At 41.7% G+C, this 25,621-nt stretch overlaps 3 protein-coding genes across 3 annotated transcripts in view; 2 read left to right on the top strand and 1 right to left on the bottom strand.

The window, feature by feature from the left end:
• The first annotated feature begins 260 nt into the window (after positions 1-260).
• Positions 261-10,828, top strand: kl (klotho). The gene is made up of 13 exons (XM_085289229.1): positions 261-1,124; positions 2,498-2,928; positions 3,012-3,091; positions 3,217-3,379; positions 3,813-3,918; positions 5,112-5,261; positions 5,378-5,613; positions 6,121-6,316; positions 7,793-7,971; positions 8,073-8,180; positions 8,308-8,413; positions 8,564-8,690; positions 10,321-10,828. The coding sequence occupies exons 1-13, from the start codon at positions 405-407 to the stop codon at positions 10,653-10,655; spliced, it is 2,937 nt and encodes a 978-aa protein (XP_085145355.1). The 5' UTR covers positions 261-404; the 3' UTR covers positions 10,656-10,828.
• A 326-nt stretch (positions 10,829-11,154) lies between these two features.
• Positions 11,155-16,352, bottom strand: rfc3 (replication factor C (activator 1) 3). The gene is made up of 9 exons (XM_085289228.1): positions 16,138-16,352; positions 14,437-14,574; positions 14,202-14,269; positions 13,959-14,056; positions 13,584-13,765; positions 13,336-13,472; positions 13,149-13,247; positions 12,995-13,064; positions 11,155-12,898 (listed from the first exon to the last, which is right to left on the bottom strand). The coding sequence occupies exons 1-9, from the start codon at positions 16,222-16,224 to the stop codon at positions 12,707-12,709; spliced, it is 1,071 nt and encodes a 356-aa protein (XP_085145354.1). The 5' UTR covers positions 16,225-16,352; the 3' UTR covers positions 11,155-12,706.
• Positions 16,353-21,178: 4,826 nt separating this feature from the next.
• The window catches only part of stard13a (StAR related lipid transfer domain containing 13a), a 50,531-nt gene continuing 46,088 nt past the window's right edge, over positions 21,179-25,621 (top strand). The window contains exon 1 of the mRNA XM_085289224.1: positions 21,179-21,904. Coding sequence (XP_085145350.1) covers positions 21,179-21,904 — 726 coding nt within the window. The remainder of the gene's footprint in view (positions 21,905-25,621) is intronic.

Here is a 25,621-nt window from a genome sequence, read left to right as displayed (position 1 = left end):
AGGGGTGTTACACCTGGGCCACTCTCCTTTCCTGTGCTGTGAATACTTTATCACATCTAGACTAAAAAAGAAAAAAAAAAGCCAAACTGCGGCCTTGCTTGAACAGACAAAACAAGCATATTTAATGTATCCATGTCCCATCAGTTGTTGTTAAAACTAATGTGGTTAAGCAAAGGATTGGCCATTTGGGGCTCTTAACATCAGGTTGTGCCTGGAGAGCTCGTTGCGTCAGGTGCTTTGGCTAATAATTGATAGATTTGGAGAGGCGGCGTGTGGTGGGTTCACAGCTGGCTGACTGCGCTCCACAGTCCCGTGTTTAGTGACTGAAAAGCTCCAAGCATGATTAAATAAGAGCCCCTTTAAGGGACAAAACTGGACATCCAAAGCCAGTATTGACGGCCACCATGAAGGCTTTGCTCACCTTCGTGACATTTCTTGGCTTCGTCACCCCCGTGACCGCAAAGCCTAACGCTGGCTTGAAAACCTGGGGTCGCTTCAATAAGCTGCCCTATCCGGCAGACAAGGCTTTCCTCTATGACACCTTCCCCAAGGACTTCATATGGGCGGTGGGTACGGCCGCGTACCAGGTGGAGGGCGCATTCGAAAAGGACGGGAAGGGGCTCTCCATTTGGGACACTTTTACGCGCGGCGGCACCCGAATGATCACCGGAGACGTGGGCAGCGACAGCTACCACAACATCAACGCTGACATCCGAGCCATTAAACAGCTAGGGGTCAGCCACTACAGATTTTCCCTGTCCTGGTCCAGGATTTTTCCCAACGGTACCCGTGGCAGTTACAACGAAATCGGCACCAACTACTACCGGACACTCATTAAGAAGCTGAAGGAGATCCGCGTGGAGCCGGTGGTCACGCTCTACCACTGGGACCTGCCAGACCACCTGCAGCAGACCCTCGGCGGATGGAGCAACCCGGAGCTCGTGGGGATTTTCAAAGACTACGCCGATTTCTGTTTCCAGGCTTTCGGGGATGACGTAAAGTACTGGATCACCATCGATAACCCCTTTGTGGTGGCGAGACACGGATATGGCACCGGAGTGGTGGCTCCCGGGATAAAGACCGACCCTGATCTTCCATTCCGGGTTGGACACAACCTGCTCAAGGTGATTCTATGTTGTTCCTGTGTGTATGTGTGTTTTTTAAAATATCTAAAATATGTGCTTACATTATTAAAACAACTTTAGTGAAGAGGATTTGAAGGGGTTATTTCTAAAATAAAGAAATTACCTGTTTTGTAAGTATTCATTTGACTCTGTAGCCAATCCAATACTTAAAGCATCTTTACGTTACATTTTCTGCTCTCTGGGCCAGCTCTCCCATAAAAAGGACATTTTTAATGTCAATGAGACATTTTAGGATGATATAAAGTCATATAACAGTCACTTTACCAAAAACTGACTGGCGCTTATGCCTTGTGAAGGGAATGTTCTTTCTCAAATTCACTTGATATCATTCAGGGGAGATATTTTTGACAGAGTACAGGCCAACAAATCTAAAAAAATTATAACACTTAAACTAAGATTGCCTGTAGTATTTATTGTAAATGACTTGTTTCCATCCAACCTGTCAGTTTGGGGCATAAAGAACACTTCTGTTAATGGGAAATGCATTTTAAAGCAAAAAAGAAAAAAAAAAGCTAGATGTAGCAAATTTGATACAAATTAAAACTCATGTATGCCATTATTTCCCAGTTTAGTCTTTAAAGGGTTACAAAAGTCTTTTTAAAGCAAGATCTAGCCAAGAAATTGCAACAAAAATATGACATCACAGTATTATAAAGAAATTTAAATGGTCAAAAAGGACTTGATTTATTATATTGCAGGTACAATCACACAGAGTCGTAAAGATACTTGCAAAACATGTCATTATTTTATATATAACGTCTTTGTAAATCCTGCTGACTACACGTTAGTTCACAAATAAGCAAAGCTATTGCAGACAATAACCTCACAGAAACAAACATCTTACTATGTTGATTGTTTTCTTAATTTTTCTCAGCACCATGAGTAACTCCTTATCATTTTCTGCCTGAGGATCTTTACCGACCTGCTGACAGCGAAGCTCATGGCTTTGGCTCGCCATGCTTATTTGGATTTGGACTCTCTTAAAAATTATGTATATCTTTTTTTATGGTCTTGTTTACTGGAGTGTAGAACGTTTCAAGATGCTTGAAATGTATGACTTACATGAAGACGAAGCGGGTGGAGCAATGACAAGTTTTTTTCTTTAAAACTGTTAATCTATAAACTCCATCATCGTGGATAACCTGATTGTGTAGGAACGAATATTTGATCGAGCTGCTCTCATGAGTAATAATGTATTTGTTTCTGGGCTGCTGTGAAAATAATAAATCTCAAGGCCTTATAATATTTAATATTATTAATGTTATATTTGTTTTGTGTCATCCTTCCCAGCATTTATGCCTACATCCCATCCACCCATCTCCCCTCTTTTTCTGTGCTTCTCCCTCCTCCAGGCTCACGCAGCTGCTTGGCATCTCTACGACCGCCACTACCGTCCACGACACCATGGCAAACTGTCCATGGCGCTGGCCTCTCACTGGATCAAGCCCAGCCGCACTCGCCTGGAAAGCCTGAGAGAATGTCAGTGCTCCCTGGACCACGTCCTGGGTTGGTTCGCCCGGCCACTGTTCATAGATGGGGACTACCCTCCCTGCATGAAGTCAAGGCTGGGCTCACGTCTGCCCTCCTTCACGCCGGAAGAAAGTGAACAGGTGAAAGGAACAGCTGACTTTTTTGCCCTCTCTCACGGAGCGGCGCTGAGCTTCCATCTGATCAACGACAGCCTCAAGTTTGGGCAGCAGGAGGATCTGGACCTGAGGATGCTGCTATACTGGGTCAACACGGAGTATGACAACCCCCCCATCTTTGTGGTGCAGAGTGGTTGGTAGGTGTAGACGCTCTGCTGATTGCACAGCACCTCTTTGATGCCACCTCATGTCTCTGTTGAACGTCTTGGTTTCCATGCAGGTACGTCCTCGGCAACACCAAGACAAAAGACCCAAAACACATGTACTACCTCAAGAGGTTCATCGCCGAGGCGCTAAAGTGTAAGTCCAGTGTCATGCATTGACATTCTCATATCAGCATAAGTGGTCATAAAAACAATGGCAACCCGATATCTTCACACTGAAACTAAATATGGGTCATCTGCGCTGTTGTGTTTGTAATCCAGCAATCGTCATAGATGGAGTGAACGTGATTGGATACACCGCCTGGTCTCTGATAGACGGCTTTGAGTGGCACAGGGAATACGGGATACGACGGGGGCTTTACCATGTGGACTTCAACACTCCTGACATGAAGAGGGAGCCAAAGACATCTGCCACCTTTTACAGGCATGTGTTCAGTTCTTATCATTTTGTGCAGGTATCTGTTGAATTCCTCCAACAGCAGAATAAGTTACTATGATAATAAAATGCTGTACAGCAGCACAGCAGAGCGATAAAGCTGATGAGCCACACCAACAACTCATTTCCACTACCTTCATGTAGTGGGAAAGAGTTGTTGAAGCTGGATTAAGAAGAGATTTAATGATCAGTAAGCACCAGTACCAAGAAATGGGATGTTTACTTTGAGATCATTGATGGAGAAGATGTAGAGAAGGTTAGACAGCACAACATATCTGCAGTAACCGTTTCATCTTGGTTCAGTTAAGGACTCTTCTCTTTTTATATATATATATAAAAAAAATCACAATTATGTCTTACAAACACAGTAAAGAGACACAATAAAGGAAGAAAGTTTGTGCCGCTGTCATCATTCCTACAGAAACGTCATCCAGAGCAACGGTTTCCCAGAACTTCCTGAGAACAGACCAGTACAAGGATCCTTCCCCTGTGATTTCGCCTGGGGTGTGTCAGCCAACTCAATCCAGGTGCTTGTGGGTGTTTGTGCATGTAAACTGAGCCCGGGAGGAGATGGTGTGTAGGCACTGCAGGGGGTTTTGCAGATGGATGCGGAAGTCATGGCGGGCCAGAGGTCGGATAATGAATGAAAGGCGATTAGAATGCTTGTAACACACCCAAAAAAGATTCCAGGTCTGACCAACCGTCTCAGCCGTGGGCAAAAAGATGATAGTCAATAAAATTCTAAAAGATAATTTATTGACACGATAATCAAAAGATAAAACAGTCCAGTGTCCCATTTGCGAATCAAGTAAATAAATACACACAGTCCCAAGGCCAGAGCCAGCTATGCCACAATGCCTGTTGCACTCCACGTGTTGACTTCAACAGGGGTTAGCACCACCCTGCAAGTAGATAGCCAGTGGTCACTACAGCCTCTGCAACTCTGCTGCCTTTAGGCTGTGGCATATAATAGGCCCTGGCCTGCACAGAGAGACAAAATGAAACACTCACTATATAACTCACAGGGCAAAACCCATCCATCCCAAACATATCAGATTTCATTACATTACACAGTAAAGCGCTATATAAATACAGGCCATTTACCATTTTACACACCTGCAGAGAAAGACAAAATGACACAGCAGTGTTTGTAGTGTGGGCTATAAGTAGACCAGTGTATCAGTGCAATCAGGTACACCTGCCTCTAATTAGTCCAGCCCCATTACAGCCATTGGCTCACCAAAAATGTGACACAACCACTCCCAACCCAGTGCAACTTCAAAAAACAATATGGAGCTGAATTAATACAGGTACATTCGTCTACCATGTTACATGCTTCCTTGGAGATGTCAACTCAAGAAAATATTAACTTAACTGTCTCAGCTTTGATTCAGGGACTCACAATAGAGCTGACAATGGACCTGTTTACCTGTTTCTACCATCTGTGGGGCTGATATCTATAACATATTTAACATGACGGCTCTGTTGGACATTTTGAAGATTTATGCAGTGATTATAATATCTTATTTGAAAGTATTTCTCTTGCCCTGATCGAACTTGCATCGTGTGGATTACATTACTTCCAGCCTGCGTTTTCTATGGTGAAAGTCCAACTTAGAAACAGGGACAGTAATTAACCCTCTCTTAATCATAAACCACATGAACCCTCAGAGACATCCTGCAAAACTGCTTTGATCGTTTTGCATCGTTATTCGCACAGGTGGAGACCACGCCCACCCAGTTTGCAGACCCAAACGTTTACCTCTGGAACATCTCCAACAACGGAGAGCTGCTGAAGCTGGAGGGCTTCAGCGCGCCGCCTCTACATCGAACCCCACACTGTGCCGATTACGCCACCATCCGCCAGCAGGTTGGCCATTTTACCCACCTGCCACCTGTTTTGGCTCTTTTTTGGGTTACAGCATGTAAAGGTTTGAGGGAGGTTTCTTAGTTTCAGTGTGTATCCCTCCTCCTTCTCCTCCCTAGGTGGAAGAAATCAGGCAGATTGGAGTAAACCACTTCCACTTCTCCCTCAACTGGTCAGCTCTGGTGCCTACAGGGGATGTGGCTCATCCTAACACCACCCTGCTGGGGTACTATCGCTGTTTCTCACGTCAGCTGCTCCAGGCTAATGTCACACCTGTGGTCACTCTTTGGCACCACACCCGCCAGCGCAGCAGCCTGCCGGCCCCGCTGGATACTGCCAACAAGTGGCTGAACAGGTCAGATAGAGCGCTTATATAAACACCGTTTGAGCTTGAAAATTTGCTCCGAATACAGAACAAATACACCTTAATTTCTATGAGTCATGGTTTATCACAGCTTACAGTAATGGGCAGAGTGGTGTGATATAAAAGCAAACATGCGGCGATGTTTCCAGGAACAGTGTGTCCATGTTTTCACCTGCGTGATCGCTGACTGCTCCGTGTTTTCTCTTCCTGTAATAAAGAGATACTAAAACCAGCAATCCCAATATTTGAAAGTCTGATGTGCTGGCATTTTTAACTCCATTAGTGACATTTGACGTTGTTTTTAAAGTAGAATGATAGCCACCATTATTATTTTTTGAAATCACATGTAAGTGCCTGAATGTTGTCACTGTGCAAAAGTCTTGAGCCACAGTACATACTTATACTGTGTATATACTTATTTTTTATTAGATATATCAGAGCAGCAAGATTACTTCCATTTCAGTTTCTTAATGTAGATATTGTTTTCCCTTGTAACAGTAAGACTCCAGAGGCCTTTGCAGACTATGCCAGGCTTTGCTACAGAGAGCTAGGGGCCTATGTGAAGATATGGATCACCCTGAACGAACCAAACGATGAGATGGTGAGCTACCCGGAGGGCCATGAGATGCTGCGGGCTCACGCGCTGGCCTGGCATGCTTACGACCGCGAGTTCAGATATGCACAGGGAGGAAAGGTCAGTGAAGTGCTGGTTCTGTGTGGACCAGGGGCGGATCTAGAGAAGCTTTCTTAGGGTGGCATGAGGGTGGCAAAGAAATCAAATGGGGTGGCAAAATCAAAGCCTCCCCCCCCCCAAACACATATGCAGGTGGTTACATATGGTTAGAATGATTCAGTAAGCATACACGTTTTTCATATAAATATAGTCTATAACTTAATTATTGTCTGTAGCCCACATAATTACACACTTTAGTTACATAAAACATGTGAGTTTTGATGTTATGTACTGTATAGCGTGTATAATAAATAAATATGTAGCCCAATAAGTATAAAATCCAGAAAGCTACACAACATGGGGCGGTTCGTTTACAAAAACAAGTCTAACTTAAGTTTCACACTGTTTTTTGTTAGAAAACAATCACATAGTTACAGCTTAAATTACACAAAATTTCAGAAATCTGCACTGTGATGAACAAAAATTTAAACCTAATTTTTCACGATTTGTTGGATTAACCCACTGAGGTCTGAAATACAAACGGCCATTTTTGACTCCTTTTGAGTTTACGTTTCACCCTCAGATTGTTTCATTTTATTTTTTCCCCCTTGCCTTGTTTGGTATCTTTTCAGCTCAACTGAATTTAGTTATTTTTTTCACTGACATACTGCATTAGTACTACTATTACTATTAATAGTACTATTACTGATCTGAAATCACACAAAGAACTTAAAATCCTAGTAGTATTTTTTTTACTGTAAAAAAACCCCACAGACATGTTGAGTACATTTTTATAACTTGAATTGCAAATATAAATTCTGTATATGTTTACAAAATGTACAGCTATTTATCTAAAAATGCAGCCAATACACCTGCCAGGTTTTTTTTTTTCATTTTCTACAACCATTTAAAAATATTACTAAAACTAAAATGAGAGAACAATCAGGTTTTGCAGTAAGATGCCCCACAAATGACGTGTGCCAGTAAAAAAAAGTTTAAAATAGTCATGTGATTTGGAGGTGCAGCGTGTCCGTGGACCACAGAGGGTTAATAACACTCACCTTCCTTCCATTTCCAGAGTGCAACATCCAACCACCTGTGTAAAAGCCAAAATTCCCATGGTGTTGTTCAAAATGTGCTCTGGCACAATCATAAGCATCGCTTGCTACTAAAAACAAGAAAAAAGCAGGTCCTGCTATGGGCTGAACCATTTATTAATGGTGGTGGGGGGGACGGGACACTATCCAATATATTCAGTTTTAGCATTTATATTCACTGTTGACTGTAACTACACTCAAACTGTTAATGCTATCTTATTTTCATAAACAACACTGTCATATGTAAAACTGGGGTGGCACTTGGGGTGGCAAGGGATCATTTTAGGGTGGCACTTGCCACCCCGTGCCACCCTTCTAGATCCGCCCCTGGTGTGGACACCAGGAGAAAGAAATATTCTCAGATGCTCACCTGAACTTGGCATGCTTTGTGTAATATCAGGTGTCTCTGGCTTTGCATATGGACTGGGTGGAGCCGGCATTTTCATTCAGCCGAAAAGACGTGGAGCCGGCTAAAAGGGTTTTAGACTTCTGCGTCGGCTGGTTCGCAGAGCCAATCTTTGGCAGTGGGGACTATCCTGTGGGGATGAGGAGCTGGCTGCGGCAGCTGAACTCACTCGAGTACAAATCCTTCATTCACAGTGTGGTACAGTTTTAAAGCCTTGTGTATAATATTAAGTGTACGCAGTTAAATTTTAGTTATATTTTATGTGCTTCCACAGACTGCCAGTTTTCAAGAAGGACGACAGACAGCTGGTTAAAGGGACGTATGACTTCTTTGCCATCAGCCACTTCAGTACCAAGCTTGTGACTCACGCCAAGGAAGACTCGTACGACCTCACTCCTCTGGACACTCCACTCTGTTTTAATATGACTTCAACACTATCCAGGCTCATCAGAAATTATTTATTAACTAATAGGAAGTTCTTTAGTCACTCTTATTTTCTACATCTACAGATACACCTACACAGCAATGCTTGAAGTCCAACACATGATTGATACCACGTGGATCATGTCCCCAAGACCTGTCGTGCCCTGGGGACTGAGGAAAGCCCTCAACTGGGTAAGACTGTTGTGATGGTTGTGGTGTGCAACCATCTGTTTCCCGTTGCAGTTATGTGTTTTCATACTGAGTGGATGAAAACTTTCAGGTCAGATGTTGTTTCAGTGTAATAGCAGCATAAGAGGCTCTGTTTTTTTTTTGCTCTGTAAGGTGAAAGAGCACTACAGCGACGTGCCCGTCTACGTGATGGCTAACGGGGTCCAGGAAGATCCGGCCCGCTTCAAGGACAGCCTGAGAGTTTACTACCTGTACAACTATATCAACGAGGCACTTAAAGGTGAGACTTTTTTGTGGATTAATGTCATGCAACTTGTGTACAATCCTGTAGAGATAAAGTCTTCTCTCCTCTGTGGCCTCAATGCAGTTTAATTATTAGACAGCTATTTAGGTCACTGATCCCAGCTCAGTCAGCTGACTTGGACCCACGTAACTGCAAACACAAATATCAACAGAGATGCACGCACAGTCCACGCTGAAGTTTTGAGTCAGGTCCCTGCCCTTGTAAAGCTTACTGTGTTACACCAAAGGATGATATCTTGTAGTGTTGCTGGAGCCACATTAAGTTTATTATTAGTCATTTTTTTAAGAAAAGCGATGGGAGAGACATTTTCACATGCACTTTGACTTTTGCCAAAGTACAGGAAATAACAAGAGCACTCAGACAGCTCCACCCGAAGAGAAAGAGCTATACTTAAACTTTGTTTTATGCTGATGTCAGCATTGGTAATATGAATGTTGTACTGAAAAATAATGTCTTAAAGAGCTCAAACACACAAAGTGCTTATGTCCTCCAATCACTAATATGTTGTTTTAAAGTTTGGAGATAACCATGGAAACTAAGGGTTTTTCCTCATTTTTGTGACCCTGATTTGACCTATGACCTCGAAGAATTCTATAATAAAATGGTGTATTTAATTATCTTTACCCTTATGACTGGAGCAGAACTGGCTAAAATCTTTGGCTTCTATAAGATGTAAAAACTTTTAAAAGATATATTAAGATATATTCATGCAGGGTGTGGTTTTGCAAAACCTTATGGAGTGACATAAGGTGACATAAAAAAGTGCGCTCTACTGCTCTCACTTTGCCGTTTGATATGAAATATTGCTCAAGAGGGTTTGTCGAAATTATTTTTCAAGATCATTTGGCCTTGGGCGTCAACAGTGAAGGTCGATGTCAATTGCTTAGCCAACCTAGGCTGGAGGTTATAGCTAGAAATGTTTTTTTACTTCACTTGGTTGGACAGCTGTTATCTCAGGCTGTAAGGAGAGCATTTGTAGGTAACTTATTCTTAATACGGCGACAGCATCTATGCTTATTTGGTCTTTTTCAAAGTAGTTTATATACACAGGTTAGAGCAATTTTTATTAAGCTCCTGAAGCGCAAATGTAGAGCAATATCTAGCTGCATATGTTTGAGTTAATGAATTATAGAATAACTGTAGTATTTATGTGTTGTTGGCTGTATAGGGCATTAATGTTTTATTTACTTTTATTCATACTGAATATCTGAGGTTGCAGAAGACTGGGTGGTAGAGAAAGATGACTGGGAAAGTACAGCTAAGGTGCTGAGGTTCCTCTCTTGGATAGGGTGCCAAGAGAGGAACTGTGGTACTCCACAAGAAAGTCAGGAGCAGCAGAGAAGTGTGTGAGGTAGGTGAAGGACATGTATGAGGACAGCGAGACAGACAGGTTTAAGGTGGGGGTGGGATTAGGTCAGAGATTGACTAAGTTTATTCTTTTCTCCTGTCACTCAAGAGGAAAAGACAAAGACCTCAGAGAAGATTTATGGAGGCTTGTAAGAGTTTGAGATAGAGTCAGATGATCTGTTGTGGTGACCCCTAAAGGAAGCAACCAAAAGAAGACTCAATATCTAACATGCTGCCTTTCCTCCTCTGTCCTCCACAGCATACACTCTGGATGGTGTAAACCTGAAGGGTTACTTTGCCTATGCCCTGAACGATCAGAGAGACCCGGGGTTCGGCTTGTATGGCCAAGTCCACGAGGAAGTCATTGTCAAAGCCTCTCTTTCCAACTATCGCAACATCATCGAGCATAACGGCTTCCCGATTCAAGGAGCAGAGCCACAGCTGTGTCCCAGTGTGGCACCGCCCTGCCGTAGCTGCCACGTCCTGGGCAAGAGTCCTGTGATGGGCTTCTTGATTCTGGTAGGTTCAGGGGTGCTGATCACCCTGGGCCTCATTATTTACTATACAGCCAAGAGACACAAGGAATGTTACTGATGGCAGGAGCTGCTTCGACCAAAAGTGTGCTTGCAGCAGTGCAGTCTGTTCAGACTGTAATAGTTTGGATTTGATGCTAAAGGAGGTTTGATTTAAGACATGCTGCAATCAGCCTCACATTTTAGGCTTTATATGTCACTAAGTAATGCTGGTGTTAATAAAACATCTCTATTTTAGATAACCTTACGTCTCCAATACGTCCATTTGTTTTCATTGTATGGAGAGAGTGCAGAGGATTAACAAGTTCACAAATAATGGTCTGTCCAGGGTGACACATTCTTTCTCCAAGACGAGTACTAAATAAACAAAATTAAGCAAATGCTACAAGAACTAAGAAGTGGCTGAAAGAGAATCACAAATGAAGCTGCGCAGACATGTTAGAGTTGGGATCAAAGGTCTGACAGTCACAAAATTAATTTTGATTCGCAGGACACAAACCGCATTCATTCCACCTCTAAGTTACTTTGAGTTTAACAAGAAAGATTACAGGACAGTGAGCTTTTAAAAGACATGTAATTATTTATTTGGACACTTAACAAAAAGTGTAAATTAAGCTCTATAATTCAGCTTTTTTGTATTATTTGCATTAGTTTGGCCATTTTTGTTAGTGCAAGTGAATCTCTGTTTGTGTGTCCTGAAGTAATGTGGTTAGAGCCCACAGTTATATAATTACATACCTGCAGCACACATGCTTTGGCTCACCCTGGAAACATGTTGCATTACGCCCTTGTTCCAGCTGCCTTTACATACAGTACGTACAGCTGTGAAAAAGAAAGTTTTCACAGGAGTCTATGCAGGCCTGTGAAAAACCAAGTACACACTACACTCTAAGTGCACTTCCACAGGAATAAAGTAGGTTGCAAGAGTAACTCCTCTATAAAAGCAGAAATTTTGAGTTTGCTGCTCTGGAGCACTAAGCTGTGCGTTTACACGTGTACAGTTTTCCCAGGAGTGGCCTACAGCTCAGACTCATAGTCCTCAGTTAGCAGGTTAAATGTTAGAATTCATGACAATACAATTAAAAAAAGGCTGAACACATGCAGCGTCTTTGGAAGGACTGCCAGGAGAAAGCCTCTCTAAAAGGAACATGGCAGCACAGCTCAGATGCATCTGAACAAACCACAAGACTTCTGGAACAATTTTCTTTCGACAGGAAAAACAAAAATGCAGATGTTGGTCATGCTGCACAGCATTACTTTTAACAAAAGCCAATTAGCATATCAGCTCAAACACCTCATACCAACTAGTGGAGGGCTGATGATCTGGGCTCGTTTTGCAGCCACAGGACCGTGAAGTGGCCACAAACTCCTCTGTATGCCAAAGTATTCTGGTGAAATTAGGACAAGCAATAGGACAACGATCCCAAACACAGCAACAAATTTACAACAGAGAGGCTGAAAAAAGAAAATAAAGTGCTCCAATGACCCAAAGTCCACACTGAGGCCTGATGGAAATTGTGTGGAGGGACCTTCAGCGAGCTGTGCATACATGAATGAATGTATCACCCATCTGTAATTGTATTCACCCTAGTTTGGGCAATCTTGTTATCCATTTACTACAGGCTGACTCATCCTGAAATATGATGCGTTACATCCCCCTTTGCTCATACGTACCATGCATCAATATCTCGATTTCAGGTTAAAAAAAAGGCTCAGTGTTTATGATAATCATTATAGATTTGGTCACATCCATACAGCATACAGATCAGAATATCTGTAATCAAAGCAATTTATTGTTTTGTTCAGTACAATGTGAATCCCCCCCCCCCCCTCCCGGGGTGGTCATCACACCACCCCTATTAGTAGTTTACACGACTACACAGAGAGATCAAAGTTTACTAACAGCGTTTAGCGCTGAGGGTTTTGGGCAACTACGCATAAAGCCAGAAACTGTAAGACTTATTGTGGAGTAAACTGTGTCAGCATCACCACAATGCCTAAAAAGAACAGAAGCCTGACTCAAGTCCAGTGAAAGTTGTGGAGGCAACAAAGAAACGCAGCTGTTAAACTCCTGACCAGAAAAATATCGGTCTATTTAAAGTCCACTTAAAGTCAAAACATCATCGCATCCAGACCATCTTCCATGAACTTCTTGTAGATGGCCATGAACTTGGCAGTGAACGCCTCCAGGTGGTAGATGGCTTTGCTCCCCAGCTGTAGTCTGTGCTCATAGTAGGCTGCAATGTGAGCCACCTCCGTCTTCAGCTGCCCATCACAGTTATTAAGCAACTCTTTCACGAGACACTGTTAGAGGAATGAACAAGGACACTTTTACAGCCTCTTCATTAAAGACAACCACAAACTGCACTTTCACAGGAGATAACGTGAAGTAAACGATACCTTCATGATAATCTCAGGAGGGATGCAGTGGGTCAGGAGCTCATACAGTCTGGCTCGGACCTCCAACAACCTGGAACAAACACGGGTGGGAATTTTCATCAAAGTATCTCCACAAGTTTGATCTCTAACAGAACCAAATCTCTGTCACATGTACCTTTGAGGACTCTGCTGGCTGACGATGGCATTAGCCGTTTCTCTAAGATAAACCTCCCAGTCTGTCTCCGGGACGTCTTGGTCCACTGAGAATGGATACCTGTGAATAATAAGATATGCTAAATAAGTATGTGTTTAGGTTTAATTCCAACATAAGAAAGAAAATAGTAAGTTTTGCCACAACTTACTGCTGCACTCGGCAGGCTTCGCACATCAAAAGCGCTTTACGGAGGTTGCGACCAGATTTCTCGCCGATTTGCTTGGCCAGCTCAGGCGGGAGGACGAGACCCTCCTTTTTACAGACGGACGTAAGAATATTACAAACCTTAAAAAACAAGAATACAGCAGAGAAAAAGTTACTTTAATGAACAAAAACACAAGTTCCAAATAATGTAGATTAGTAAGAGCACGCCAAAAGACACCAAATTCGTCTCACCTCTTCTGTGCTCGGCAGAGGAACTCTAATCGCCAGACAACGGCTCCTAATTGGCCCGATGACTTTGGATGTAGAGGTGGAGCAGAGGATGAGTCTGCAGGTGGCCATGTACTTTTCCATCGTCCGACGCAAAGCGTGCTGGGCATCCTTCGTCAGTCTGTCCACCTCTGTTAGCAACACCACTGAGAAAAAGAAAAAAAATAAGGGTGCCAATTGCTAAATAAGTGACAGGTAGATGCTGTGACTTCACAGAGCTAAATGGTAAATAGGTGAAATGAGTTCACAGATAAAACATAATCCCGCAAGTCTACATTTTTACTCTTAACGGTTAAGTCTTCATACATTTGACTACAGGCTAAATTAGCACACTTCTACCTTTGAAGTCTCTCTGTGTGCTCGACTGGATTTGCTGAGACTGTGCCACAGTTTTGATCAGCTCTTGAATCACCACGCGGTCCTGGTTCCCCGCATCACTGTACAGCACAGAACAGAAATACAATAAACAAACATTAAAGCTGAAGCAAAAAGGCCTTTTATAGCAACTATAGTTGTCACATGTACTGGAGGGAAAAAGTAAAGATACAGGAGTGCAACTATCAAGTAAGAATATCTCCTCACCTTGGATTTACTTCCAAGTGATAGTTGCTGGCTATGGTGTTAATCTCAATTTTCTTCTTTGAGGGAGCCTGCAGACAAAAACCACAAACTGGGAAATCAACTAAATCTTTAAGTTGTAAGTCTAAAAAGTTGAAGATTGATCAGAGATGTGACTCTAAATACAGCATGTGAAAGGTGTATTTTACAGAAGTTATTCGCTTGGGGAGAGTGATTGTTTAATTATTTTCCCTCTTACCACAATGGTCTGGTGCTCAATGCGAAGCTTTTCCACCCCAGGACCGTAGAGCTCCCTCAGCAGACACATGATGCGAGTCTTCTTGCCTGCACCTGATGGACCGTACACCAACAAGTGTGGGAAGTCACCACCCTGAACCTGAAACATTAACACAAAATTTGTAGTTTTTCTTTCTTTTTTCCTTGTGTTTGAAGTTTTTTTTTCTAAAGAATCAGACATATCTTTGCTTTTAAATATTACCAACATTGCGTTATGTTGCCAATGAGAGCAACACTGCTCTGCATGCAAAGAAAATGTGACAACTGTTATTAAACTTTACTTTTCATTATCTACAGTATATTATATACCTTTTTATATTACTTTTTCTTAGCTGTTCTTGTTCAGGAGTTTACGTCAACTCATGAATTATCAAGGTCATGTCATGGTTATTTTGGGATTTTGTTTCTCCAGCGTAAAAACGTTGTGCAGTATACATCTTAAATGACCAAAACACAAGACAACAACCCAAAAAACAAGAATTGGGTGAACAAGTTTAAATTTATTTTATTGATGGTGCTGAAGGTTAACTTCAGACCTATTAACTTCTCATTAGTTATCACAGTCGACTACAACTGGTAGTTTCTCTTTGCCAGCATAGAAAGGATTTGTTTGACAGCACTCATTGGACTGACCAATACTCAGAACAATGTAAAATGCCAAAGTCAGTAATTGAAGATGTGCCAGTGGTAGCGGTACACTGCACAGAGTGGATGGAATAATGGAGAAGGGGGACTACATCCAAAATCTAGATGGTTGAAACTTGGACAAAATTGGGTGCTGTAACAGGACAATCATCCTAAAAATAAACCAAAGCTGGTTTGGAAAAGCAGGCTAAACTACTAAAAGCTCCTGGCTAAACTGAACCCTTTTGTGGACTATGCTTAAAAGCCGGGTCCATGCTAGAAATCAACCAATTTAAATGAACTCTTCAGAGATGAGAGAAAATCTAAAATAAATTCAAACTTTTACAACCAATTATTTTTAAAGTCATAAAAGATATGCACCATGCAATCATTCCAACTTGGAAGAACAATAGTTTGGATGGATGGATAGATGGATGGAATGATTAAAAGCTCGATATTACCATTACACTCATGACCAAGACGTCAGTGGATTAAATTTTCTCACCAAAACTGTATGTTTTTGAAAACACCATTTTCAAGCATTCACATGAATGGAATAAGAAACACAAAAAGTATGAATAGTACCTCCTAAACGATGAACATATGTGAACAAGCACTTCAAAAACACAAGTTGTGTGTGCACAATACTCTGTCTAGGAAAGGATGGTGTGTGTGATGTGTATACAGAAAGTGTGAGAGGATGAGATCATCTTTAAGCGGATGTGAAGCCTTATTAAAATGGCATTTGCTCCATCAGATATAGGGATCTATTTTCCCTCTTGGTCAATACTGTGAGGTTCTGGCTCCATTATAGTGTCAAAGTGGAACAAGTTGCACATAGCTAGTAACGTCCACGATAGCATGAACGGGGTTGTTTTACAAGCTGTACACAAAAACCTCTTAACCAGCTCAGTAAATCCCCCCACAATTGTCTTGCAAAGCTAAACTTGTCGATCATGCCTGCTCACATGCAGCATTATTTACGACGCTACCGCCAATCTGAATAAACAGCCATCATGGAGGAGCTTATTTCTCTTACCAGGTTTTTGAGCTGCGCCGCCTGCTCTTTATGAAAGTCCAGTTTCCCGAGGGACGACGGACGATATTTGTCCACCCACAAACTCATTCTGCTATGGATTCAGTAAAACGTTACAGTCGTCCGTGTTGACAGCAGACACACTCTCCGCTTGCTAATCTCCCGCGAAATGTTATTCACACAGCAACCCGCGCGACTGGTTCCTGCTCGGCTACGGAGAGACGGAGAGGACAAATCTGCTACAGGCGCGTAGGTAAACCGGAATTTTCATTGCGCAAAAAAACAAAAACAAAACAGATATTTTTTTTATATAGGACTCAGTAAAATAACGTAACTCAGTAATTCAATAATCTGTGAATGCGCTAAAATGTGATTTTTTTATTCCCTCCACATTCTAAAATACACTTTATATGTGATTTATTTAGCTTTTTAGCTACTACTATTGAGAGTTTTGTGGAGTCACACATTCGCAGTCAGCACATTTGTCTTTAAAACTGTGTGTAATTCCTCTAAACAGGCGATACCAAATGACCTTTGCTTGTGCCACTCATGCGTGACATCTCTCGTGTCCAGGTGCAAACGGACATTCATGTCATCGTCTTTACAGCAGATGACATGCCTTACTGGGTGGAAGCGATATAAAGGATTTGTTCATGGAAAACAGACTAATATCACAGAGGAATGTGAGACAGTTAATCCCATGCTGCAAAAACAAAGCTGTCATTTGACAATGAAAAGGTATGAGTGCGTAGTTTTTAGTTTTGGGGATTTTTTTCTAGAGGAGCTGACCTTACTGTACAATTATTTGCGTTTTCTATCTCTGTGATCATTATTTGGTCAGAGCACCTTTTTCTTTAACCCACGACTCTGGTTTTGCATCATTCATAAAAGTGAAAAAGTAAAAAAAGAAAAGAAAGAAAAGCAGAAGAAAATATACACTATATATACTTTAGTAGGCAAGCATTGTACTGGGTTTGGATCCCTTTTGCTTTCAGAACTGTCTTTGTTCTTTGTGATATGGGTCCATATGTTAACATTGGTAACATATCAGAGATGCCTCTGGAGGTCATTTGAGTACAGACAGTTTTTTTTAATGCTCAAGAAACCAGTTTGAGATGATTTGAGCTTTGTGACATGGTGTGTTATCCAGCTGGAAGCAGCCATCAGAAGATAAATATGCTATGATCATAAAGGGATGGACATGATCAGTAGTCTGTAGCATTTAAACCATGCTCAGCTGGTACTAAGGGACCTAAAGTGTGCCAAGAAAATACCCTTGACACCATTACACCACCAGCAGCAGCAGCCTGAGCTGCTTATACAAGGCAGGGTGGATCCATGGTTTCATGTTATTTACACCAAAATCTGACCCTACTAGCAAAAATCAAAACTTATGAGACACCAGGTGACAGTTTTCCAAACTTTTGTCCAATTTTGATGAACCTGTGTTAAAATTAACCTCAGTTTCATGTTCTTAGCTGCTGCTGTAGCTTCAGGATTTGTCTTGTTATGTATTCAGAAATGCTACTCCACACAGCTTGATTCTAATGATTTTATTGAGTACTGTTACCCTCCTATCAGTTCAATGCAGTCTAGGCTTTTCACCCTGAGAACTGCTGCTCACCAGATGTTTTCTCTTTTTCAGGGCATTTGTTTTTATGAATGCTAGAGATGGTTGTTTGGGAAAATCCCCGTAGATCAGCATTTTCTTAAATACTCAGAGCAGCCTGTCTGTCAAAATCACCTCTCTTCCCCATTCTGATGCTCAGTTTGACCTCCAGCAGGTCGTCTGGACCATGTCTACTCAGTGAGCTGCTACCATGTGACTGGCCGATATAAATGAACAATAAATGCATGCTTTGAGTGTACGCTCAGGCTCACATCCACAGAACAGAAGCGTGTTTCTCTATGAGTCATTATATTTCCCTCCTTTATCAGAAGAACAGGTTCAGAATTTTAATACCTTGTTTTCTGCAACAACAGAGTTCAAAAGGTCGTTTTTCTTCTCTGATCTGACTGAATGTTTGCTGTCAAAATGAGGATTTATTCTCTTTTGCATTTCAAACAGTATATACATTCAACACTGTCAAGATAAAGCAGTTATTTCTTTCTGCAGCTACTCCTCATAAATGTTTGGTGTGACCCCTCCGTGGAATTGATTTGTACACTTAAAATACCAGAAACATGTTTTTTTTCCCTCTAAACATTCAAACTTTACCCATCAAACATGACCTTGATGTCTGTTTTTCTCCATTTTGTTTTTATTCTTTTCTTTTTACTCTGCTCAACCTGATCCAGGCGACTATACCTTTTTTTTCACAGGAATGCTACACGAAGCGTGTCTCAGCAGGTTAGCGTAGCTTGTATTGAAATACGTGCATGTTTTATTAATAGACTGGAGATAAATCATCACAGCACAGTGGAGCTGTGAAACATCTGGGGAAGGTTTATCAAGATTCTTCAAACAGGATCGCTCTCATGAATGTGAAGTTCTTCAAAACAGTAAAACATTAATCGCGATCGTCACAATTTAAAGTAAATGTTAATCTCAACATTTAAATAAGTCACGATGTTCCTGATGAACCAAAGATTTGGATGTGAAACTTTGAAGTTATTCTGATTAGGATTTTATTACATTGCTGATGCCTAATGTAACGGCTTAAGTAATTAAGTAATACCCTGAGAAGTTGATGTCACAGTAAGCAAAGAGACTTCTACGGTCTTCCCCCTTGTCCGGACCTCTTCTCCCAAAAAACGGGCCTCAACAGGCGGGATCATTTTCAAGGTTAACATACAAATAGCAGAGCTTCACCCCAGACCACAGAGGTTCCCTCCAAAATGGGAAAATCTGTGTTTTCAAACAATCCTGAAAACTTTTCAGTCCATCCACTTCTCTGTAAATATCACAGGTCTTTCAGTTGTTGATGAAAGCGCACAGGCTGTTAGAAATAGTCTGGAAGGCGAGATATTTACAGAAGATAAGAAGAGTTTGAAGCATTACCTCATGTGCTGTTGACGAATCTGCTTCTGAGGTGAAAAATCTTTTGCTCTGGGCCATATTGTATAGCAATGAGTGAACAGGGGAGGGAGGGAGTCTGGTTTGTCTTCGTGCAGATATTTAATCTGCTCGATCGACCAACAAAAAGATTTGATTTCCTTTGTCTGGAGTGAATCATTTACCCTTTTTTTCTTTTTTTTGCCTTGCACAAACTTTCATTCACATGAAAAATAATAAATAACAGCCGCACTTCAGACAGGCACGCTTACACAAATAATCTAAACACCTGCCCGTGGAGCTCTCTATGTGTTCTCGGTGAGGTAATGTAGGAGGGAAAAGCATTCCTCAGCCCTTCTTTCACTCTCCTCCCCTCTCAGCATTTCACGTCTTTCCCCACATAAACTTAGTCGGTTTCACGCTGTATAAACGCACAGGTCACTTTGTTAGATCTGCTACCCCCTGATCTTCAGCCTGCTCTGAGGGAAGACTTCCTGGGTGACACAACCTTTGTGCTAAAATGTCTGGTATGTTGTAAATATGAGTCTGTGTTTGTTTACAATGCAGCGTGCTTTCATTTATGTGTGTGCGCTTTTTAAGAAGTAGGTCAGAATCCCAAATTCTCTCATATTCTGTCAGTTAGAGAGGATTGAAATGATGTTGATGGGTTTCACATCTCAGCTAACATGTGGGAAATAGTGACATTTGCGACATTGCTGTATTAATCCTCTATGTTGGAAAGGATTTTTGCATGTAAATACTCTCTGTGCTCTACAGTGAATAAGTATTTCTATGTAATTTGAGGGTTAAACATGAGTGTGTCTGTGTGTGTGTGTCTGAAAGGCAACGAAAACATTGAGAACCAGGGTAGGAAAGGGTGTGTTGGCTCCAGACAAAAATAGCTATGTTGCAGGAAAAAACAATGCGTTTGAGAAAAATGCGAGAAAAGAAAAATAATGAAAATGTCAGAGTTACAGAGGAATCAGCCAACAATCACATTCATGATGTGACTGATATGAGTCACATAATTTCACTAAAAATGGAAAAATATTTTTCTACATATTAAAGTAATCTTGTAAAAGCACACTGCCGCTGAGCTATTTTAATTCATTTTAAGTGTCCTGTATGCAGTGTTGAATCGACAGCAGATTTTAATGGAGCACTAACCATTGCTCGTTACCCCGAGAGTTATTCATTAAAACAAAACTAATGAATTCACAGAATGGGCCTCTGAAAACTGTCCAAGCAGCAGTTTCATGAGCGCTTCACGTAAGTTCCTCTACATCCATTTACAAAACAAATAGCTCTCTGTTACACATTCATATATATTTTTCGTCCCGCGTACATGTGAACATCGATCAGTTTACCCAAATATGCACACTCTGTTTCACCTGAGGAACACTGGAGGAGCTTTATCTTTGTAGGAGAATGATTTATACTCAAATCATGTGTTTTTTTAATCTATCTGTTTTATTTTAAAACTGCATGTGGCGATGCGGTGGTTGGTACTGTTGCCTTAAAGCAAGAGGGCTCCTGGTTTGACCCTGCTGGCTCATGAAATAATTGGCAGAAAATTCAAATGTTTTGACAACTGAGTGCTTATTGAACCGTCTGACAGTCAAAAAATATTGATTAATTTGCATATATGAGTATGAATTTGTATATTATGTGCTACATCCTTCATGTTTTGGAATTTATGTATAAAGGGGTTATTGAATGGATGGATTTTTAAATGTATTCTTGATTAACCGATTTCTGTTTTTCTTTCCTCTTCTCTGTAACTCAGGCATCAAAGAACTTTGGGCCATTTAAATTTGGTCCAAACTGTAAATATCATCCATGCGTACTTTCAGTTTATCAGCTGCAGCTGGTCCAGTTCAGCTCCTTACAGATGGTTCAGTAGAGATGTATGAAGGTCCATCAGCTGCATTGCCTGTGCTGGAATAGTCAAACAGGCATACTTACCATCAGGTTGTCGATCTTCTGTTGGGTGACCTTCAAGGTCGAGCTACTTTCCTGCCTCAAGCCTCCATCGGCCATCTAAGAAGCATGTCTGAGTCTGTTCCTTTGCTGCTTTGTGCTCTGGATCCTGTAACCAGTCATACCACAAAATGGAACGAGCTGAAAATGGACAAGAGCTCCCTGCATGATGCTCCTGTGTCTGATTTCAGACAGAATGGACATTGTGAATGCAGACAGAGTTCAGACATGTCTCCTGGAGCAGGTCAGGACATGGAGGTGTCATCCCTGGATCGCAGAGCAGCTGTTCATAGTGATTCTCAGATGGAGGCAGAGAATGTAAAAGACTGTGGAGCTAAAATACCTCAGCAGAAAGACGAGAGCCCTGCAGAGACCCCAACAGTCCTGGACAAATGTTGTCATAAACGTCTGCCTGCATCTATGAATACACCAGAGGACGTGCTAAGAGTAGTAAAACACCACCCAAGCGCCATTGTGTTCTGTGATTACGACTGTGGGACTGGCAATCAGGTCATCAACGAGAGCTCTGATGGCGGAGAGTCATCGTCATCCACTTCTAAAGAGGCGGAGGGCGAAGACGGTGATGATGATGACTTTCCTGCAACGTTACAATATAAGGAATTCCTGGTCAGCCGTCGTCGTAGAAACTTGAGCAGGAACAGGAAGTGCTTAAGGAGGAGACAGGATGCCCAGCCTAACAGCACACCATTTGACTGGCAAAAACTCAACAAGGGCAAACCTGGGTTCACAGGTAGCCAGGAGGAGGAGGACACATGGGAGAAGAATGGAAAACAGGTAAGGAAAATAAGAGGGGGGCTTGGGCAATAATAAAAAACAAAGAAGTCTTGTTCACTTAGTAGAACAGCCAGAGAAAGCACTTGAAAAGCCTTTATCCTGTGTTAAATTGCACTGCGGAAAGCCTGATCCTTTTTCCACAGCAGAGAGGGATCCGGTCATAGCAGGAAAAGCACAAGTTTTACTCGTGAAATTAACAACTGCTCCATTCAAGTATTCAAGTGAGCCAAGGCAGCCTGGACTGTAACGCCAATTTTAGCCACAATTAATCTTATTATGTCGCCCCTCTAGTTTCCTAAAGAGACCTGCCAGAATGCCTGCAGCTAAAATCTTTTTTTGCAACTGTGATCCCTACAGGCGCCACCAGAGGGCAGCAACGTCAAAACATTTCGAACTTGATTTCATTTGAGGGCCAGGAGTGAATTTCCTAAATAGGAATACTTTCATATCATCTTTGAGGAAAATATTCATTGCATTCGTGTGCTGCGTGCACAGCAAGTTGTCATGTGCTGATCCAGTGCTGTATTTAGGCTATAGATGCAGGGCAGCAGGGGGTCTGCACAATGTATTTGAATTTTTTAAAGTAGCCTGTTTTGTTCTTTCTTTTTATTAAATGCATAAAACTTAAAAAAAAAAGCTTCCATTTTTGTGTGCTACTAAATCTTTGCATTATTTCTTCAATTCAATTTAAAAAAAAGAGAGTCTAAGTAAATAGGAATCTTTCAGCAGGTTCCCCCCTGTTAGAAATTCCTCCCATATTTCCCTTGGCCTGGCCTGGCCTGGTCTGGCCCAGCATCTCCAATCCTCCCAGCATGCAACACACCAGCAGGCTTCCCGTAGTGTGACAGTGCCCCTGACTGTGTTCTCACACCTGTCAGAGCAGCCCTCAGCTGCTGGCACGTTTCCACAACAGTCCTCTGGTTTGCTGTACGCAGCTTTCCCGCCTTGGCCTGAAATAAAAGGATTATGACCAAGTAGCTTTTCAAGTTACTTATTGACAGACTGAGGCCGGGGCTCATTTGAATACCTGTTTAATTGAAGGGAACCCCACTGCTGTTTCACACATTCCTGGAATATTTTGGCCTGAGCAGTTTGGACACATCCCCCGAATGTGGACGACATTTTTGCCAAATTAAATGTTTAAAAGCAAGTAATTAAACTTTGCTTGGAATAAAATGTGTCTTGCAGGCTTGGTGATAATTATTCTGCCTTATTAATAGCTCAGATGTGAAGGTGTATTAATCGTTGCCACAGATTTGTCGTTAGTCTCTGGCAGCCTGCTGTCATGCCCCGAAACTTGAGAAAAATAAATCTGTGTTTTTACAGATAATGATATGACTTCACTTTCTTGAATTTGTGTCTGTGTGAGTATTATTTCGCCTGAGATAACCCTTAATATCTGTAGTTTTCTGAATTTGGATGAATATTGTAGAATTACTTTGCACCTCTACTACCAGTGCTTACAAATGTCAAAGTACACCTAATACTTAAGAAAGCAAAAGCATTATTGGAGACTTCCCATCTCTAATTCAAGTTACAATCTGGTTAATTGTGTTTGGGATAATGAAAGAAGATGAAGTACTATAAGGGAATTACAGTTAGGCCAGCTAGTACTTTACCCTTTGTCTGGGCTGACATTTAGACCAAGTCTAGATACCCTTTAAAGAGTATTGGACAAGACTTAAGCCATGTTTTTATTAGGTCCACTTACAAGATAATATTCAGCTGCGTGAAGTAAAAAGAGAAAATAGTATTTGCTATTTGATTTCATTTATTAAGGGGAAAAAGCTACCCAAAGCTATCTGGCCATTTTGTAAAAAAGTAGTTACTGTTTGTGTCATTTTTGGCATCAAGAGCTGAAATGTTAAAACTGTTTGTCATAAGTGGAAATGAGTCTTTCACATCACTGTGGGGGAATTTTAACCCACTCTTCTTTGCAGAATTGTTTTATTTCATCCACATTAGAGGGTTTTCCAGCATGAATGACCAGTTTAAGCTCATAGCAAAGCACCTCAACTAACATGACTCCAGACCTGTATGAGGCCACCCCATAAACATTCATTTTAGATTTTTTTTGAGCCATTCAGATGTGGACTTGCTGGTGTGTTTTGGATTATTGTCCTGCTTCAGAACTGGAGTGTGCTTCAGCTTGAAGACACAAACTAATGCTCTCTACTAATGTTAGAGAGGAGAATTCATGGATTCAACAATTGCAGGAAGTCTTCCATGTCCAGCAAAGCAGCCCCAGACCATCACACTACATTACCATGTTGGACTGCTGGTGTGATGCTGTGTTAGTTTATGCAGATGTCACAGGACACAAACCCTCCAAAAGTTTGAGGTTTGTCTCATCAGTCGACAGAATATTTTCTCAAAAGTCTTGGGGATCATTGAGATGTTTTTTGGCAAATGTGAAATGAGTCTTCTAACCAGTCCCAGTCTTTTGACTTGTGTCTATGTTGACATTCAACATTATTGTTGAATTGTGACCTCTGACTTTAACTGAGGCAAGTGAGGCCTGCAGTTCTTTAAATCTTCTTCTGGGTTCTCTCACGACTTCCTGGATGAGTCGTCAGTGTCCTGTTGGAGTAATTTTGGCAGGTCAGCCACTCCTGGGAAGGTGTTCCAAGTTTCCTCTATTTGTGGTTAATGGCTCACTGTGGTTGAGTGGATACCCAAAGCCTTTGAAGTGTCTCTGTAACCCTTATCAAACTGACAGATGTCGACTTTGTTTCTCAGCTGTTTCTTTAGATTGTGGCATGATGTGTTGATTTTTCTTTATCTGTTAGTCTACCTCACATTGTCAGACGGGGTCTATTTAAGTGATTCCTTGATTCAGCAGGTCTGGAAGTAATCGGGCTTGGGTGCGTCTACTGAAATCGAACTCAGCTTGCCAAAAAAAATGTGGTTAATCAGAGTTAAATTATGATTTAACAAGAGGGCGCAAGGGTGTGATAACCCTTAATAAATTAAATCATCATTTTGTATTTCCTTGGGTTACTTTGTCTGATATAAAAATTTGTTTGATGATCTAAAACATGTAAGTACAACAGGCAAACAGACTGTATATGAAAGTATTTATCAATGATAAAGCTGCAGGAAAAAAACTATATCAAAATAACAGGCATCTTAGCCTCTCCATATAATGAAAAGGTCTTTTAGCAAATATGTCAGGATGCATTAAAAGCTCTATCTTCTCTGATCCCTCAGAGAGAAGTATATTAACATTTCATGAGCTTTGAGAGCACTCTGTCTGTGCTTGTGTATGCTATGGTGTGCATTTGTGTTCGTGTTGGCACATTTACATTCACATGCTTGTGTCTGCAGTCACTCGTGCCATTGAAAAGCCTCCACTAGATGTGTTCTCCCGTCACTCTGTCACCCACAGTGAGGGTAAAAATAGCACCCCGGTGATAGAAACCCTTCTGTGTTCCCGTGTGTGGAATCTGGAGATGTGGGGGCCGTAACGTGCAGGAAATGACTTTGCTGCCAAAGCCCTTATTGCTGATATTTTTCAAACTGGTCAACATGATGGCTTTGGGAAAGGGAGTGGACAGAAGGGTGTGTTTGTGTCCGTAAGTGGGTGGGTGAGCGCATGCTTGTGTATAGCTATGCATGTGTGTGTGTGAGTGAGGGGGCTGTTTTTGGATTTCAAGCTCCTCAAAGGGGCCCTATGTGCTACTATCAGCCCCTGGGACTCTGGGGTTGGCAGCAGAG

This window comes from Mchenga conophoros, linkage group LG10 (genome assembly GCF_057382185.1).
Source record: "Mchenga conophoros isolate Kocher_MC1m ecotype Shallow Benthic linkage group LG10, M_conophoros_male_GT1.1, whole genome shotgun sequence".
Taxonomy (NCBI): Eukaryota; Metazoa; Chordata; class Actinopteri; order Cichliformes; family Cichlidae; genus Mchenga; species Mchenga conophoros.
This window is presented reverse-complemented; position numbering and strand designations above follow the sequence as displayed.

Coding starts and splice junctions, on each gene's coding strand:
- kl (XM_085289229.1), top strand. CDS start 405: ATGAAGGCTTTGCTCACCTTCGTGACATTTCTTGGCTTCGTCACCCCC. Junction 7,972..8,072: donor CGGCAGCTGAACTCACTCGA/GTACAAATCCTT, acceptor GTGCTTCCACAG/ACTGCCAGTTTTCAAGAAGG. Junction 8,691..10,320: donor TATCAACGAGGCACTTAAAG/GTGAGACTTTTT, acceptor TGTCCTCCACAG/CATACACTCTGGATGGTGTA.
- rfc3 (XM_085289228.1), bottom strand. CDS start 16,224: ATGAGTTTGTGGGTGGACAAATATCGTCCGTCGTCCCTCGGGAAACTG. Junction 14,575..16,137: donor CGGCGCAGCTCAAAAACCTG/GTAAGAGAAATA, acceptor TTAATGTTTCAG/GTTCAGGGTGGTGACTTCCC. Junction 13,766..13,958: donor CACACAGAGAGACTTCAAAG/GTAGAAGTGTGC, acceptor TCTTTTTCTCAG/TGGTGTTGCTAACAGAGGTG.